This window comes from Columba livia, chromosome 28 (assembly GCF_036013475.1).
Source record: "Columba livia isolate bColLiv1 breed racing homer chromosome 28, bColLiv1.pat.W.v2, whole genome shotgun sequence".
NCBI lineage: Eukaryota > Metazoa > Chordata > Aves > Columbiformes > Columbidae > Columba > Columba livia.
Genome location: NC_088629.1, coordinates 916975 through 934535, shown reverse-complemented (window position 1 = coordinate 934535; position 17561 = coordinate 916975). Strand labels below are relative to the sequence as shown.

General features: G+C 53.5%; 2 protein-coding genes and 1 non-coding gene across 3 annotated transcripts; all 3 read right to left on the bottom strand.

Moving 5' to 3' along the window:
• Window positions 1-880: 880 nt before the first annotated feature.
• RIT1 (Ras like without CAAX 1) lies at window positions 881-5681 on the bottom strand. The gene is made up of 5 exons (XM_065042932.1): window positions 5369-5681; window positions 4874-4930; window positions 4020-4093; window positions 3732-3923; window positions 881-3218 (listed from the first exon to the last, which is right to left on the bottom strand). Exons 1-5 carry the CDS (start codon window positions 5457-5459, stop codon window positions 2988-2990), a joined length of 645 nt encoding a protein of 214 aa, XP_064899004.1. The 5' UTR covers window positions 5460-5681; the 3' UTR covers window positions 881-2987.
• A 210-nt stretch (window positions 5682-5891) lies between these two features.
• On the bottom strand, window positions 5892-16939 carry KHDC4 (KH domain containing 4, pre-mRNA splicing factor). The gene is given in 15 exon segments (XM_065042915.1): window positions 5892-7095; window positions 8011-8102; window positions 9705-9817; window positions 10636-10791; window positions 11297-11547; window positions 11731-11788; window positions 12396-12456; window positions 12785-12823; window positions 12825-12973; window positions 13333-13496; window positions 14020-14072; window positions 14675-14754; window positions 15433-15561; window positions 16129-16366; window positions 16781-16939. Coding segments are annotated over 15 exon segments (1866 nt in total). The 5' UTR covers window positions 16864-16939; the 3' UTR covers window positions 5892-6895.
• On the bottom strand, window positions 13059-13189 carry LOC135576629 (small Cajal body-specific RNA 4). The gene has a single exon (XR_010468434.1). It is a non-coding gene; the product is annotated as a small Cajal body-specific RNA 4 (non-coding RNA).
• Window positions 16940-17561: the final 622 nt, after the last annotated feature.

Here is a 17561-nt window from a genome sequence, read left to right as displayed (position 1 = left end):
GCGGCTGCCTGTGCCCTGTGTGAGCGTCGGCAACGCGCAGGGACGGCCCCGCGTCCCGGGGAACGCACCCTCCAGATAGCCAGTAAGGGAATTCTGGCAAATCACCACATCAGCAGAGCATTAGGCTCTCAATGGTCTCCACAGCGCTAGAACTTGGTAGAGTTTGGCACGAATTCATGAGATAAATTTAATCTGAGGGAAAACTGCTAGAGGGGCAGAAAAAGAACCAAGACTTGGGATTTGGAGGCGTTGCTGGATCCCCGTTCCAAGCCCAATTCTCCAGGAACACTTTTGTCCCTCTCGCTTTGCGCGACACGCAACAACTTCTAAACCGCCGCGCTGTGGCTCCGCGCGTTGTTCCTGCAGCTCCCGCCCGACCTCTCAGGTATTTCATTTCTATTCCTCATCTCAGCGCAGATTTTCGGGGTTGGCTGAACCTGCTCAGCCGGAGCACGCCCTTGCTGATTATTTTTCTCCTTATGGTGCGAGATGTGGAAGAAAATCTCTCTTGGTCGTTCTGTGCGCGGCCTCGGCGTCCAGCGCCCCAAACGGCCCCTTTCGGGTCTGAAACAGAAACAAAACAACGTGCGTGAGGCCAAGAGAACGGGTTTGCCGAGCGGGGGCAGAGAAACGGGTTTGGGAGACTCTTCCGAAGTCAACACACGTTAGGACGTCGCTAAACGCCCAAATCCTATTTAAATAACCCAGCACCAGACTCACATCACACAATTTTTAGGCTTTGCACCACATACCAACTCCTATTATTGTTTTTTTCAAGCAAAATAACCATTCTCCAAAATCATTTCCAACCGCACCCCATGTTTTCCTCCTTCAGCCTCTCCGGCTGAACGACCTTCTCACCCATTAAAACAGCCAAACGTTTGTATTAAAAATTATATATTGTGTCAAATAAACCAATAGTTCTGTGTACAAATTTATATACATGACAAAAATAAACCTCTTTTCCAATAACACTGTGTAAAAAAAAGTGCTCGCTGCTGTTCCCACGGAGGAGTTCTGGAAGCAACAGGCTCAGGAATGGCGCCGGAGGCACCGGAATGGCACCGGAATGGTGCCGGGGACACCGGAATGGCGCCGGAATGGCGCCGGGGACACCGGAATGGCGCCGGAATGGCGCCGGGGACACCGGAATGGCACCGATTGGAAGGGAAGAGCGGCCGTGGGCAGCTCGCGGTGCAGGTCACCCCCACGTTAGCCGATTTCTGTTAATGATCACGAAAAGCACAGGGAGAGCTCGTGAGCGCTCACGCAGTTCACGGAAAGGCCCTAAATTCTAAATAACCGGCATTTTTCTCGGCGTTTTTCAACCATCTGGTGTAACACAGAAACAGAAAGCAACGTCGAGGTTTAGCTCAGCCACACGTCACAGCAAAAAATCTAAACCCCCTCCAGTTTTCATCAGTTTTTCAAAACCTTACAGAAGAAATCACTTTCAAAGCAACAAGCGCAGGATTTCCAGTCGGATCTCAAGCAAGAAGGAGTTGGGCCAGAAGAACAGCTGGAATTGGTCCATCTCCATCGCAGCTCTTGTGCCGACCCTTCCGGGTGGGAACGGGGGCTCCGGGCTGAGCGACGCTGCGGAGCAGGTTTGTGAGCAGGGGATCAACCGTTCCCGACGCGACCCCAGAACAGGAGCCGCACCACACGTCGCTCACTGAACCCTCTCGCTCTTCCAACTCATTGGAGGCACCTCGTTCTCTGAAAAACTCGGTTTAACCGCGTCTGAGTCGCCCAATTTGCTCCATTATTAAAAACCAAAAGGGGAACACCAGGCGTGTCCTCTCCGGATTCAAATTCTACAACTGATGTAGTTTTAAATCAGCTCAAAAATATCTCTACACACTTTTTAAAGCAAATACTTCATTCCCAAGGCTAAAAGCTGCCCCTGCATGTGCACAGAGGGGCTGGAGCATCGTCAGGACCGGCACCTGCCCTGCTAATTAATGAATTCCTTCTGCCGCACCGGCTATTGGATTTTTAAGACTGCACTGGAAGAATCTGAGCAGCAGGATATATCAATTCTGGGCCCAGATACCTCAGTATCAGTCATTAGCCCTACAAAATAGCTATCATCGAATAATTTGAAATTACTACATTGGAGATTTGTACTTAACGAAGATACTGGCTCCTTTCAGGCAAGAACATCAACCAAAGGCAATAAATAAGCCGATGCAGCCTCCCAGGTGGGATTTTTAACGAGAAACACGTCAGAAAACTCAAAGCCGTGGTTTCTCCGGCACCGTGTGCGCCGCGCAGCAAAGGCCGCGTGTTCGCGCGCGTGGTCAGCGCCGCCGCAGGAACCGCGATTCGCGTTTTCTGACTCGTTTAGAACCTCGCCTGCAACGCTGCTCGTTAACTGATCATTTACAGCAACTCGGGCAAGTATTCCACGGCGCTTGGCTGGAAAAACTCTCTTCCATGAGAAGGCGCCAAGTCCAGCGCAGCTCCGCTCGGTGACCCCGCTCGGTGGCGTTACCGCAGCCCGGGCCGCGCGTCCTGTGCTGTAACGCCTTTAAGTTTCATTAAATCCTCACCAAGTCGCCTCTCGCGCTGCTCCGCGCAGCAGCAACGCCTCCTTGTGCAAAGAACTAGGCTAAAAACGTGATTCAGTTAGACCGGGGAGAACGTCAGCGATATCTGTACATAATTCAGCTTCCGAGGACAAAACTCCAAAGTGCGGGGACACAGACCTATCGGCGTTTGGAACCAGCCACGTACAAGCAACGTTTGCTGGATCTGGTAAAAAATGGCAATGAATAAAAGTACAACTGTTACTGCGTCTGAAGTGGAAGATCCAAGATGAAGGGAACAGCACTCGAAACAAGAAGAACTGGTCAAAGTCACGCATTCCCTCAGCAAAGTCCCGTCGGGTTGAAAACACGCTGTCAAAATGTCGTGGCTAAAGCGCTTTGGTTCCGAATGGCTGTTGACAGGTTCGGTTGGGTTTTGGCGGGAATCCTCTCTGTTCAAGTGACCGAATCTTTCTTCCTTCGGAACGGCGACTTCAGTCTTTTCCACACGCTGCTTTTAGGTTTGGATTTCTTCTCCATGGCCATGACGGCTTCCTTCTCCTTCCTGCGGATCTCGCGCACCAGCGCGTGGAAGACGTCGTCGATGTAATAGCGGAAGGCGGCCGACGTCTCGAAGAAGGGGCAGCTGAACTCCCGCGCCAAGGCAGAGCCTTCTTCCTTGGACACCTGAAAGCAAAGGCAAGACTCACGCTCAAAGCCAAACCCAGAAAGCTGATTTCTTGCCCATTTCTTGTTTCTGTCCCGCACGTCTGGAGCTTTTTCCCCAAGTCCATCTGCTCCAAACTGTTTCCCACACGGGAGTTACTGTTTCCTAAAGCTGGAAGGCATTTTCCTTTCTGTCCGTTCTCCCCCAAGCTCCCTGTTATTATGAACCCACCTTACCACACTCACATCTGCCATTTGCACACGGATCTGTGTGGCTTATGGAACGCGAGATCTTTATTAACAGAAGCTCCCTCCAGCAATTAACAAAAAGCAGAAAAGCCCAAGAGCCATTGGAACTCAAAGCATCAACTGGAAGACTTCAGTTTTCTGACCGCGTTTGGTTATTCAACACATTCCGGGTTAAACAAGTACTTGTTCAACTTATCACACGCAACAAAATTAAGAGAGGGACTTTGTATCCGTGCATTTTACAGCAGAAACAGCCGGCCGCGGCGGGGGCCTCGGTGCGCTCACCTGCCGCAGCTGCGCCAGGTCGGATTTGTTGCCCACCAGCACCACGGGGGTGTCGTCGGTGCGGCGCACGCGGTAGATGAGCTGCTTGAACTCGCGCACCTCGTGGAAGCTGCGCCGGTCCGTGATGGAGTAGCAGATGATGAAGCCCTCGCCAGCCCTCATGTACTGGTCCCTCATGGCCGTGAACTCTGCCTGAAAACACAGCAGGACGTTTCAGTCCCACCGGGATTTGCTGAGAATGGGAAACACAAGGTGGCTCCCAAAGCTGCCGCGCACGGCTCGCTGTACCTGGCCCGCTGTGTCCAGGATGTCCAGGTTGGCGGGTTCGTCGTCGATCCGGATGCGGATTTTATAAGCGTCCTCTGCGAATTCACAGCACGGGGGAAAGAACAAGGTTGGCAAACAATTGCGATGTTCGTTAGTCCTCAGCCCACAAGGGGAATGTTACAATAGAAAAACATAGTAACAGTACTCGTATTATTAGTAATATTATAGTAATATTACTATAATAGCACTATTGTAGTAATAGTAATATTAGAGTAATATATCTAGTGATCGCAATACAGTATATAGTAATAGTATGTAGTTATATTACTATAACATTACTATTACTAGTTATATTACTATAATATTACTATTGTTATATTACTATAATATTTTATATATATTATATATATAATATATATAATATATAGTCATATATAGTAATATAGTAATGATAATAGTAGTATTATAGTAATATAACTAGTAATAGTAATATAGCATATAGTATATAGTAATTAGTATATATCCAGTAATAGTAATATATTGATAGTAATATATCTAGTAATATTACTACACTCCATTAGTCTGGTCTCCATTTAATAACAAGCTCAATTTTTAATTGTTCTGGTGTGATTTAGTACCATCCCAACTGTTTGCTAATAATAAAACAGAAGCGTTAGCAAGGTAACAAAGTCCATCTGAAGTTCAGGATACGGATCCCAGTCCGCACAGCAGAACTCTTAACACCTTTCAATAAGGAACTGAAGGGAATTGGGTCCTCAATTCGCAGCCCAAACGGAAAACTTTAGAGCAGCAGAGCCCACAGCAGCTGAAGCTGCTGAGAGGGTGTGAGCAGCAAAAGGAAGAGGTTTTCTCACCAATGGTGGGATCGTGGTCCTCGGGAAAGCGGTGGCTGATGAACTGCATGGTCATGGCTGGAAACAAACAAAACCAGAGGCACAATCGCACAAAGTCTCGGTAAAACATACGCCGCTTCGGCATTCGGGTTATGACACGCTAACAGGTAAAACATAAAACCATCCCCGGCGCAAAGCGTCAAAGAAACACGACAGATAAAACAGGCCAAATAACAAACACACAACTACGCCCTTGTCCTCTGGAGTTTCAGAAACAAAGCTGGACGGCGCCAAAACGCGGAAGACGATGACACACCGAGCCACCCCGCGGGAACGCGCGCCGAACCGGGCGGGTCTGTTCCCCAAACGGGTCACCGGCCGCTGCCGAAGCCCCGGACCCCCCGGGCCCCCTGAGGGGAAACCGGCGGCCCCGCCCGCGGCGGCGGCGGCTCCGGGACCGCCTCACAACCCCCCAACCCCGTGGTTCCACCCCCGGCGGTGGGTCCCGTTACCCACCGCTCTTGCCGACGCCCCCGGCGCCCAGCATCACCAGCTTGTACTCGCGGGACTGCCCCGGAGCGCCGCCCGGCCGGGCTCCGCCATCCATCTCCTCAGCGAACAAACCACCGCCGCTGAAGAGGAGGGGGGAATAAAAGAAGAAAAGCGTGAGCAGCCGCAGGCTCTTGGCCGGCCCTGGAGAGCCGCCGCCGCCCCTTTCCTCCTCAGCGCCGGGCTCCTCACAGCGAGCCCGCCGGTCCGCAAAGAGGCAGCGACACCAAAATGGCGGCGGCTCCTCCGCGGCGAGCGACCGCCCGGCCACGCCTACGAGTGGGCGGAGCTTCCACGCCCCTCACCGCCTTGAGGGGGCGGTGCTTCCACAAATGGGCGTGTACAACGTAAGGGGAGGGGCTTCCGCGGGTCCGCGCCAGCGTGAGAGGCTGGGCTATGGCGAATGGGCGTGGCTACCGGAGGGTGGGCGGAGCCACAGCAAGGCTGTATGGAAGCCCCCTCCAAAAAAAGCAGCAAAAAGAGCAAAAAAACCAGCATCTTTATACATTTATTTATAATGAAAGTACGGTTCTAATTATTTACAACACATAGGAAAGACAAATGTTTGTACAATGCAGCCAGTGCGCAGCAGCGACGCACGTCCCCGTTTTTAAGGGCGTTTCGAGCGGTCCCAGAGCAGGAAAGTTCTGTTTGCAACAGCCTGCCCCGCCAACAAAGCCAGGGGTGCAGTTCACGTCCATAAATCATCCACAAAACTTACTCCCCGGATGCAGTCGCGATTCCAGGCAAGAGCTGGACCCGGCTGCTGCTCTTCCTCTGTTAAACCGTGGAGCAAAACGGGTAGAATCAAGTGAATTAGTTAAGAGATGGGGAGTTCTGTCCTTCGCGAGAAGGGTTTTTGTCCCAAGTGCTGCATGGGGGGAGTCCGGGGTGAGTGGAGGTCAAGTTCAGGTGCTACGGGGGACAGCGAGATGAACCCCCCAAAAACCAGCGTCCCCCACCCCCGCGGGGCTGGAACGAGAGGTCGGGGGTTAGGAAAACCACCTTTTAAAGAAAAAACTAAAAAAAACAAAAGTGGCGAGTTACAGGAGATGCTTGAAGTGAAAACAAATCGAAGAGTTTCAGGCAACGGGATCCTCATTTTTTTCAGAATTACTGATTCTTTGTTGAAAGTCTGAATGTTGGAGCTCAACGGGGCTGCGAGCACGGGCAGAAACACCCCAAAAACACCCACGGGGGGTGCAGAGCCAGTTCAAGTTATCCTGGAAATACGGGAATCGCAGAGCGACAGGCTCCTGAGTTTCCTTACAGCCCTGTCAGGACACTGATCCGAATACTGCGGCTTTTAACGGACAAATTCACCGCAGAGAGGAGGAGTTTTAAAACAACGGAGCCCTTTGGAGGGGGGATATCGAACCTTTAGCGTCTGCGGATGTAAAAACCGCGTGTTTGCAAAGTTCTGTGATACACGTGCGTTATTGCTAGAGGGGGGAATAAGAAATCAAACAATGAATGAGAACTCCTCTGCTGCTTTTAGGGCGCCATCCAGAAGGGCATCTGCTGTTTCCCTCGCTGCTGGGAGGACGGGTACTGGTACCCCAAGCTCCATCCCTGTGAAAAGGTACTTGCGTTTTTGTGCCCGCCGTGCTCCTCCTCTTCATCCGACGAGTCCCCGGCGTACGCCACCAACCCAAAGCCCTTTTCGGCCGTTTTCATCTTCTTGGCGTGATGATCTAAGAGGGGAAAACCAACCAAAAAATCCCCCCGCCCGCAACCCCCGAGAAGGAAAAACAAAAATGAAGCGCCCCAAAACGAGTTAATTATAAAAAACAAAAAGATGTTAATTGTGAATTGTTAGTCGGACACCGGTTTGAGGTCGCAAGGCCAATGGTCACCCGGGTCGAGGCCACGCGAGGCAGAGCCAGCAACAGCACGTGTGATCCACCAGAGCCATGGAAGAGAACAGAGACGAGAGAAACACACAGAGAAAGGCAACGTTAGCAAACGGGCTCCACGCGGCCGCGCGAGAAACGCATCACGATCATGGGAATCTGGGGCAAAGGGAAGCTACGAGGAGGGCGACTCTGGGGCTGGAGAAAACTACGGTTAACACGATGCACCGCGCACCCGAACGGCTCTGAACGCCCCAGATTCAGATTGGTGCGGCTTTAGGTAAAATCGTTGCAGGTTTTACCAAGGTGCGAATATCTGATCCTAGGAAAGGATGAGGTGTGACAGCGCTGGTGACTGCAGACACGGGGCATGTCTGAAAACTCACACCCGAACCGCAACTCCCACCGAAACTCCTCAGCGCCTACAGAAATAGCGGTTTGCAACGTACAACCACGCGATGTCTGCGTCAGAAACAATCCCAGGAGATTCTGGGCCTGACCGATGGGTTGAAAAGACTTTAGTCTTAGTCTTTAGTCCTCTGCTTAACTAGTCTCATCTGTACAGATATTGACGGGAGTTTTAAGAGAAGCACCGTGTGTGTGTGACCACAGCGAACAGAAGCGGTTGAGAGCAGACAGGACCTGCTTTACGCTCCAACAGCCCAAAAAATTCACCCATTTTATCGCTGAGACCAGCGCCAACTCGTTTTGGGAAGGAAATGGGATTTCCAGGCGTGTTTCACCGGCCGCACTCACCGTGGTTTCCTGGCAAAGCCCCCGCGCCGTTCCTTTCCTCAGGCTCCGATTTCATCCCAGTGACAGGAAAAGCTGGCGGAGGCATCAACTGCCTGTGCGAACCAAGGAAAGAGTCAGAGGGAAGGGGAGAGGAAGGGGAGAGGAAGGGGAGAGGAAGGGGAGAGGAAGGGGAGAGGAAGGGGAGAGGAAGGGGAGAGGAAGGGGAGAGGAAGGGGAGAGGAAGGGGAGAGGAAGGGGAGAGGAAGGGGAGAGGAAGGGGAGAGGAAGGGGAGAGGAAGGGGAGAGGAAGGGGAGAGGAAGGGGAGAGGAAGGGGAGAGGAAGGGGAGAGGAAGGGGAGAGGAAGGGGAGAGGAAGGGGAGAGGAAGGGGAGAGGAAGGGGAGAGGAAGGGGAGAGGAAGGGGAGAGGAAGGGGAGAGGAAGGGGAGAGGAAGGGGAGAGGAAGGGGAGAGGAAGGGGAGAGGAAGGGGAGAGGAAGGGGAGAGGAAGGGGAGAGGAAGGGGAGAGGAAGGGGAGAGGAAGGGGAGAGGAAGGGGAGAGGAAGGGGAGAGGAAGGGGAGAGGAAGGGGAGAGGAAGGGGAGAGGAAGGGGAGAGGAAGGGGAGAGGAAGGGGAGAGGAAGGGGAGAGGAAGGGGAGAGGAAGGGGAGAGGAAGGGGAGAGGAAGGGGAGAGGAAGGGGAGAGGAAGGGGAGAGGAAGGGGAGAGGAAGGGGAGAGGAAGGGGAGAGGAAGGGGAGAGGAAGGGGAGAGGAAGGGGAGAGGAAGGGGAGAGGAAGGGGAGAGGAAGGGGAGAGGAAGGGGAGAGGAAGGGGAGAGGAAGGGGAGAGGAAGGGGAGAGGAAGGGGAGAGGAAGGGGAGAGGAAGGGGAGAGGAAGGGGAGAGGAAGGGGAGAGGAAGGGGAGAGGAAGGGGAGAGGAAGGGGAGAGGAAGGGGAGAGGAAGGGGAGAGGAAGGGGAGAGGAAGGGGAGAGGAAGGGGAGAGGAAGGGGAGAGGAAGGGGAGAGGAAGGGGAGAGGAAGGGGAGAGGAAGGGGAGAGGAAGGGGAGAGGAAGGGGAGAGGAAGGGGAGAGGAAGGGGAGAGGAAGGGGAGAGGAAGGGGAGAGGAAGGGGAGAGGAAGGGGAGAGGAAGGGGAGAGGAAGGGGAGAGGAAGGGGAGAGGAAGGGGAGAGGAAGGGGAGAGGAAGGGGAGAGGAAGGGGAGAGGAAGGGGAGAGGAAGGGGAGAGGAAGGGGAGAGGAAGGGGAGAGGAAGGGGAGAGGAAGGGGAGAGGAAGGGGAGAGGAAGGGGAGAGGAAGGGGAGAGGAAGGGGAGAGGAAGGGGAGAGGAAGGGGAGAGGAAGGGGAGAGGAAGGGGAGAGGAAGGGGAGAGGAAGGGGAGAGGAAGGGGAGAGGAAGGGGAGAGGAAGGGGAGAGGAAGGGGAGAGGAAGGGGAGAGGAAGGGAGAGGAAGGGGAGAGGAAGGGGAGAGGAAGGGGAGAGGAAGGGGAGAGGAAGGGGCGAGGAAGGGGCGAGGAAGGGGCGAGGAAGGGGCGAGGAGCGGGGCGAGGAGCGGGGCGAGGAGCGGGGCGAGGAGCGGGGCGAGGAAGGGGAGAGGAGCACAGAAAACCACCCACAACAAACCAAGTTGAAAACGAAACACGGATTCAAGACGCCAAAATGAGGTTTTTCTAGGAACCAGACGGTTCTCGTTCCCCAGCTCACCTGTCCCTCTCTCTCTCCTTTCCTGAGGAACTTGCTGCCTTCGACCCGGCCCCTTCCATTTCGCTCGGACTGGAGAAGCCTGTACCTAAATTAGTCATATGAATGGGTCCATGCTATGAGCAGAAAAACACACGGCATTAGCAAATCTACAACTACAACACAAGCTCCAGCTCCTTAATGATAACGACAGGAAACCCAACTAGCAGCAGAAACCACTAATCGGCATTGGTAACATGTTTTCTCCTCAAAATAGCGAGAGTGACGCGGTAGGAAAGGCCTGAGCGCTGACACAGAGGGGACCTCGCCACCTACTCTGCCTTTTCGGGAGGTCTGGACTGTAAAAATAGCTGCTTAGCTCACAAACTGACTTGTTATCTCCTCAATGGGCTAATTCTGAGTATCTCTAGACCTCGCACCATGGTAAACCCTGCTCAGAACGCTGATATCAGCTCTGACAAAGGCAGTTTGTGTTGTCTCCAGGCTTGGTTTTGTTAAGGGTTCCGCCTGTGAGCAGAGCTTTGCAGAAACTCCTGTTTCATAAGAGTCTGCAGAGCTCCAAACTATTACTCAAATCAACTGTTTAACGCTGGCTATCTAAGAGCAAATCACATCAATGTCTAGTAAAACTAGGCCTCTGGAAATCCTCTCAAGTGCAACCTGCAAGGAAGGGAGACGGGAAAACCTGGGAGTTATCGCATCTTCCCTCCCACCCCTCAGACCCGCAGGAAAACCAAAACAAAACCTAATAACCTTCCTCTAAACTACGGAGTAGTGTATTATTGTCATGTTTGGACCGCTCAAAGGAAGCCGAGCGCGGTGTCAACGTTGCCCTGGCAAAGGCCTCGCGCGGCTCTCGCCGATCCCCTGCGCTCGCGGCCCTCTCTGCGGCTACTTTTGGGTGACGAGAGTCCGAGTGGCCATGCTACTGCACCTGATAGCCCAGCAGCCCCGACTCCCGCTCGTCCGGCAGCTCCTCGGTGAAGCGTCTCTTCTGCCCCTGCGGGGGGGGCTGCGCCTGCGCTTGGGAACCGGCGGGAACGGGCGTTTTGACGGGGGCAGCGGGAAGGAAAGGAGCGTTGAGCGGACTCTGCGGAACAGAACACGGGAAAAGCCCATAATGTGCATAGAAAGCATCAATTCAAAGTAGAGCTTCATAAACGGGAGCAGAACACAATCTGCTCTTGGCAGCAGCGAAGTAAAAGGAAATCTGTAATTTAAACAGAAAACAAGTATTTTATTTACAGTGTTCCCACCTCAAACTAATCACTATGGATGGAAAAGAGCTTGAAAGTCATCCAGTCCAAGCATTAACCCACCCGTGTCCCTGAGAACCTCATCTCTGTCTGTTCAACCCCCCCAGGACGGCGACTCCAGCACTGCCCTGGGCAGCCTGTTCAACACCCACAGCCCTTTGGGGAGAAATCACCCCAAATTTCCACCCTCACCCTCCCTGGTGCAACTTGAGGCCATTTCCGCTCATCCTGGCGCCTGTTACGGTAAAAATAAATTGTCCTAATGAAGAATCCCCCCCAGAACTACTCTGTTTTATCACCAGCAAAGCAGCAGCTGATAGGCTGACAGTTGTAGGTTACCTGTGCGGTGCTGGCCGGGAGCTGCACCTGCGGGATGGGATATTGCGTGGGGACGGGCGGCACCGCGGCCGGGAGCGCGGGGAGGACGCCGGGGGCCATGGGCACGGCCGGGGGGGCCATGCCCGGCACGTAGGGCGGCTGCACCGGCTGCTGGGGCGGGGGCACCACGGGGTAGCCCCCCTGGTAGCCGTTGGACGGGTAATAGGGCGGCTGCGAGGGGACGCTGCTCAGAGCGGCCGGCTGCGTGAAACCTGCGGGAGAAAGGGGGAAACGGGTCGCAAACGGGTCGCAAACGGGTCACAAATGGGTCGTTTCCATTCAGTTAAGAGCCGCAAAAACATCTGGTTTAGTGACTGAGGGTAGATGGAGCTGCGGTGCTTTTCAGCAAGAGTTCCACGGGAAATAAACTGCAGAGCGCAGCCCCCAAGACTCACCTGCTAAGGGAACGGCAGTGGTGATCTGATTCACAAACCGGGAGTATTCGGCGTGAACCTGCAAAGAATGAGAGGAGGAGCAGCTGTTGACTGGATTAACCTTCACACATCCCATAACACCGGAAGGGGAATGTGATTATACTCTGCAAAAAGCAATAATCCCAACATAAAAACCGAAACAAGAACCCAACACTGACCAAAACCCCACTGAACACCCCACTGATCCTGCTGGATTTGGGTGAAATTCAGGGTAATCCTGCCCGGGAATGGAGCGGCAAAGTCATTGCTCCAGGAGAGACAAAACACTCAAAGAATGGAAAAGCTTCTGCATATTTTTCAAGAGATCTGGAGCCCAAACTCCATTATCAATATTAACAGATTGTCTCACAGGATTTTTATTCACATTAGAAATGTGGAAAAATTAATTTTCTATGTGTACATGTGAGAGATTTTCTGAAGTGTTTTTGGTACAAGGATCGCTCTATGAAAAACGAAGCAGACAGCACGGACAGGTGCAGCGTCAGAACACAGAGCAGAGCCCTCGGTCCCGTCGTCAGACAACCCCCTGCCCCGTTCTGCCACGAAACGTCTGTTCCCTGTGCCAAGAATCAGAGCGAAGGAAAAACCTCCCAGCGAATAAATGTCGTATTTTAAGAGCTACTCACGGTTTGCAGGAGATTCTCACACAGCTTCTTGGCGGCTGCCAAACCTTCCGGCTTCGGGTGGCTGGAAAGGTGTTAAAGAAATACCTTATAAGCACCAATGTTTCCACCCAAATTTGGGTGTAAATAGTGCAAGAAACAAGCCCGGAACGCTGACTTGGTGAATGCACTTTGGATTCTTAAAAGCTCAGCATTGCAACACAAAACGAATGGAGCTTCACCCCTTATGGTTTAATGCCGCTTGATAGCGCGGTTGGCACGTCTGGAGCTTGTGAGAATACAAATTCAGGTTCAACAACTATTTCATCTGCGTGAAGTCAGAACTCCCCACGTCCACGAAACACGAATGAGGCTGCTCGCTGGGATTCTATTTTCTCTAAACCCCCTCGTACCTGATGTAGATGTACATGGGCTCGAAAGCCTCCCTGCCAGCCTTTTCCCCGCAGAAAGACTTTGGCGCCCGTCTCCATCTGAATGTGCTGCAGGTAGGAGCAGCCGGGTCCCTCCACCTTCTCCTTCACGTTAAACGTGGGCACGGCGTGTTCCAGCCCCACAAACAGCTTGTCCTGGACGTAATGCATCTGCAAACCCAGCGGGAAACCTTTAGTAGCTCACCCCAAGAATCAGGATGTTTGCTGGAGGGCAGATTTTGACTTGAGGACGGCGGAGTGTGGGACGGCGCAGTGGGCGCTTTGCTTTGCTGCAAGCAAGGCTGCTCTCTCCATCCCTCTTTACTTTTTGGAGGCCACTGTGACCCGAGTCTCACGCTTCAGACTTGGTCTGATTAGTCCTCCAGTTTTCACAACGCACAAGAAAGTTATTTTTGATTTTTGGGGGTGTTTTCTTGGGGTTTGTGCGTGTCCTTGTTTTAACAAATTCCACACTGCATGTACACTTCATAACAGGTAAATCTGTGATATAGGATAAATTAACGACTCACCCCGGACTGGAAGGGAGGCTTCTGGCCAACAGCTGGAGACATCTGGGCGATGGGGGCCGGCTGGTGATAGACGGTGACGGTCGCGCCGTTGAACGTGGGGCTGGAACCCGTGGCCGCCTTCACCACCCCGTTAGTAATTATCTCTTTAATTCGGTTCACAGCTCCTGGTGGAGAGAACAGAAAAACCAGTTACGTTTGGTCCTTGTCAACCGCTGGGATTAACCAGATTGTGAAACGATGACGTTATTTCCCTTGCTCTGGGACAGACTGACAATAAGATGATCACAATGGACGGACGAGCGTCAAGGTTCCTTCTCCGCTCCCACCCCCGATAAAGCTGATGCTAAAATACGTAGGTGGGCAGTTTCAGCCCAAAACCTTTTAGCAAAGGCCAGAAACATTGACATTAACCCTGGTCAGACTTTGCAGCCGCACGAATGGGTGAATGACCACGTGCAAACGCTGTTTACTGGCTCTGGAAATCAAGTGGGCGGCTTCACAGCTTCGAGAGGCACCTGCGGGCAAACCGTGAACTGCCCCGCAGGACGGACACCTGAACGCTTCATCATTTTCCTTCTTTCCTTTCCTGTGATGCGATCTCGGCGTGTTATCGGGGAATAAAGGCCCTTGGAAAAACCCCTTTATGGCAAAAAACGGGAGAAAAAGCAGAATTCTTCGCACACTTACTGTCAACCAGCTCCCGTGTCTGCCCCTGGACGTGAAGATACAGAGGACGATCTCTGGAGAGGAAACGTCAAACATGCCATTAAACCCACAGAGAACACACAATGGATTCGATCTCATTCTATTAAGTCATCTAGACACATAAATCCTCCCATAAAAATACGGAATAGCCTTCAAATACGGAAATAAACACTCATTGAATATCACAGTGCTCAGTAAGCAAAGCTTTCCACTGAAAACTGAAATGACACAGAAGATATTTGTTACGACTTATTAAAGTTAAACCATTGAAACTTGTAATTTACTTGTCCACAGGAAAGGTTAATTAAGTAAAAGCACCAAGTCTACAAAATATTGGCCATCTTTGGAACTGGAAAGCTGTGCATTCTCCGCAAAGTGCACGAGAGGTCCAGGAGAGCGGGAGGAAGCTCAGCACAGCCTGACCTGTCACTCTGTGTCTGTCGGGGTTTTTATTCACCCTGGTGGAGGTAGGAAAGCTGCTCCGCGCTCAGAGCATCGCGGTAAATATCGGAAAGACTCCACCATTTGTTGGCTCTGGCACCCAAAGGTGACAACGCCCGCGAGAAACAAACCCGAGAGTCCAGCAGCTCGAAACCCACGAGAGAAAACAGCGGAAACCCAAGAAAAGAATACAAACCCAGGCCCCACTTTGGCTTTCTCCTCCGCAGTCATGAACCTCCCGCGCGTGGAGACGGCCGCTCCGCTCAGGCGGCTGATCTGCAAACAGGTCAAGAAACCCGCTCAGGAGCCCCGCGATCATAAACAGAGTGCCCAAAACCACCCGGCTGGTTAAAGCGTCCGTGTTGTACAAAAAGACCGTTAAAAAGTCATGAATGAAGGGGTAAGAGAAGGAATGGCGCCTGTTGAAGGGAACCAGCTGTGCTATCTCATTGTATGACGTCATATTGAACAATGCAGAGAATTATTTGGGTTGGAAAAGAGCTTTAAAATCATCGAGCCCAAGGATTAACCCAGCACTGGCCCTGAGAACCTCATCTGTGTGTTCAACCCCTCCAGGATGGCGACTCCAGCACTGCCCTGGGCAGCCTGTTCAACACCCACAGCCCTTTGGGGAGAAATCACCCCAAATTTCCACCCTCACCCTCCCCTGGTGCAACTTGAGGCCGTTTCCTCTGCTCCTGGTGCTTGTTCCTGGGGAGCAGAGCCCGACCCCCCGGATCCAAGCTCCTTTCGGGCAGTTCAGAGAGCACAAGGTCTGCCCTCAGCTCCTGTTCTCCAGCTGAACAAACCACTCAGCAAATTGTCTTAGAAAAGACAACGAGTTTTGTAAAAAGGGGAAACAACCACCGAATGTCACTTCACCCAAGCTCCTTTAACCCGACAGCGCCAAACGCAGCGCCAAGGCGGGTAAACCAGCGCGAACCCCGGCCGTACCTCGTCCTGGGTCTGTCCTCTCGTCAGCAGGTTTCGGCACGTGAGGGGGACGTCATTGATTTCAACCTCCGCCACCACAAGGTCGTCTTTGCTTTTACTCGTCGCCGGACCTTTCCCCAGAGCCTGCAGCTTCAACGAGAACCGTTGCAAAAGAGCAGAACGCAGAGATAAATGATTTAACCAAGACGCAAACCCTGGTTCTCTAGAGGTGAATATCCTTTTACTCTCCCTTTTCAGCTGTTCAACCCAAAAGCTTTCCAAATATTAGCAGAAAGCACATTATGTCTACTACTTAATAACCAACATCTTCACAGGCTTGAGCCCAAATAAAAACACTAGTTCTACCTTCAGCACATTTTATTATATTAAGTAATCACTCTGTTCTATAAGTAAACAGATAAATAAGCAGTAAAGCTGCTGACACAGAAACAGAAGCAGCTTACACTTGAATTACCAGCTCTGACAGAAATCCGTGAGCCTAACAAAACAAGAATAATAACATAGCCTAAGAATACAGACGAGCGGCAGGACCGACCTCCCAGCCCCGCCACTCGTAAGAGAAATTTTTAAGGATGTTTTCCCATTTTTTTTGCTTTATCCTACTGTATGAAGCAAAGCTCCATCATTTCCACCTCTGGGCAAACTATTCTCACAAACGCAGGTCGCGGGTCTCCAGGAACCAGATGCGACACCCACCTTGTCGGCCGTGCTGGGCGCCGGCTTCAGCTTCCCTTTGGCCATTAACATAGCGTTGATTTTCGCCGCCACGGCCGCGGCCGCATCCAGCGCTCCCGAGGGGGCTGCGGAGCTCTCGGAACCCGCCACGGCGGAGCCGCCATCGCCGCCGCCTGGAAACGGGCGCCCGGGCAGCGGGGCCGTGCCGGGGAGGAGGAACGCGGGGGCCGGGCCGGGCTGGTCCCACTTACTGCGGCGTCTGGGAGAGAGAAGAGGGGTCAGTGCTGGAGGCCTCAGACCTCGGGGCGTTTGGGCCCGGGGGGGGGATCAGGTGCAGCCTCCTCAGAACCGAGGAGTCTCAGACCCGGAGGGCGAAGGGGGGGTCTCGATCCTGGGGGTCTCAGACCCGGAGGCCTCGGGCCAGGGGGGTCTCAGGTCCAGTCACATCACGCCTGGGAAGCGGGGGATGAGTCTCAATCCTGGGGGGGTCTCAGACCCGGAGGCCTCGGGCGCGGGAGGATTGAGGCCCAGTCACCTCAGGCCCGGTCACCTCAGGTGCGGAGGCCTCAGGCCCGGCCGCCTCCCCACCCGCTGCCCCGCGGGACTCCCAGGCCCTGCCGCGCCGCTCGGCCCCGCCGGCCCTCGCCCCACGGGCTCCCCGGTCCCCGCTCACCCGCCCGCGGCCCCCGCGTCGCGCTGCGCTCCGCCACCCGCTGACATGGCTCCGGCCCGGCTCCGCGCCAGCCGCTGCGTCATTTCCGCCTTCCCGGACGCCTCCGCACGCCCCTTCCGGCCGTTGCCATGGAGACGCGCGGCAGGCGGAGGGCGGCCCTGGAGGCGGCAGGCGGGAACCTGCGCGTGGCGCTTGCGCACTGTCCCTCCCGCCGCGGCGTGGCGGGAGTCAGGCCCCGGCGCATGCGCAGTGCCCCCGCCGGCCTGGCGGCTGCAGGGGGCGGTGAACGTGCCGCCATGTTGAGCCCAAAAGCAGCTGAATTTTCCCCAAACTCTGCTCCAAGCCAAATTCCTGCCGCTGCCACGTGTCTGGGCGGTGGGGGGGGGAGGGGGTGCAGAGGTGCTGCGGTTCTCCCACTGTCCAGCTTCACTTCCAAAAACAGGGTGGTTGTCCCAAAACCTGGGACGTGACTGAGCGTAACGCCCGGTGCGTAACTGAGCCCGGTTTAGCACACGGAGAAATTCTTATCGCAGAGTTGTGCGCGTCTGGATGCTGCAATGCGGCCAGCACACCAGAAAATAACAGCCGTTACATACAAAATCTCATGACCACGTTCACACCCTGAAGAGCCAACTGCTTACACGTTTGTGTCATCGTTTTAGCGTATGACGAGCAACGTTCAGCCAAAGGACACTTTATCTAACAGATTTTAAAACGGCTCAACTAATTGTGCAGGCTTCAACATGTCCAAAGCTGGGGGGTCAGTAGTCTCTAGTTCCTC

Excerpts from the sequence above, each read along its gene's own strand:
- RIT1 (XM_065042932.1), bottom strand. The coding sequence starts at position 5,459 with ATGGATGGCGGAGCCCGGCCGGGCGGCGCTCCGGGGCAGTCCCGCGAG. Across the intron at positions 4,094-4,873 it reads GGACCACGATCCCACCATTG|AGGACGCTTATAAAATCCGC; the intron begins GTGAGAAAACCT and ends GTGAATTCGCAG. Across the intron at positions 3,219-3,731 it reads ACCTGGCGCAGCTGCGGCAG|GTGTCCAAGGAAGAAGGCTC; the intron begins GTGAGCGCACCG and ends CTTTGCTTTCAG.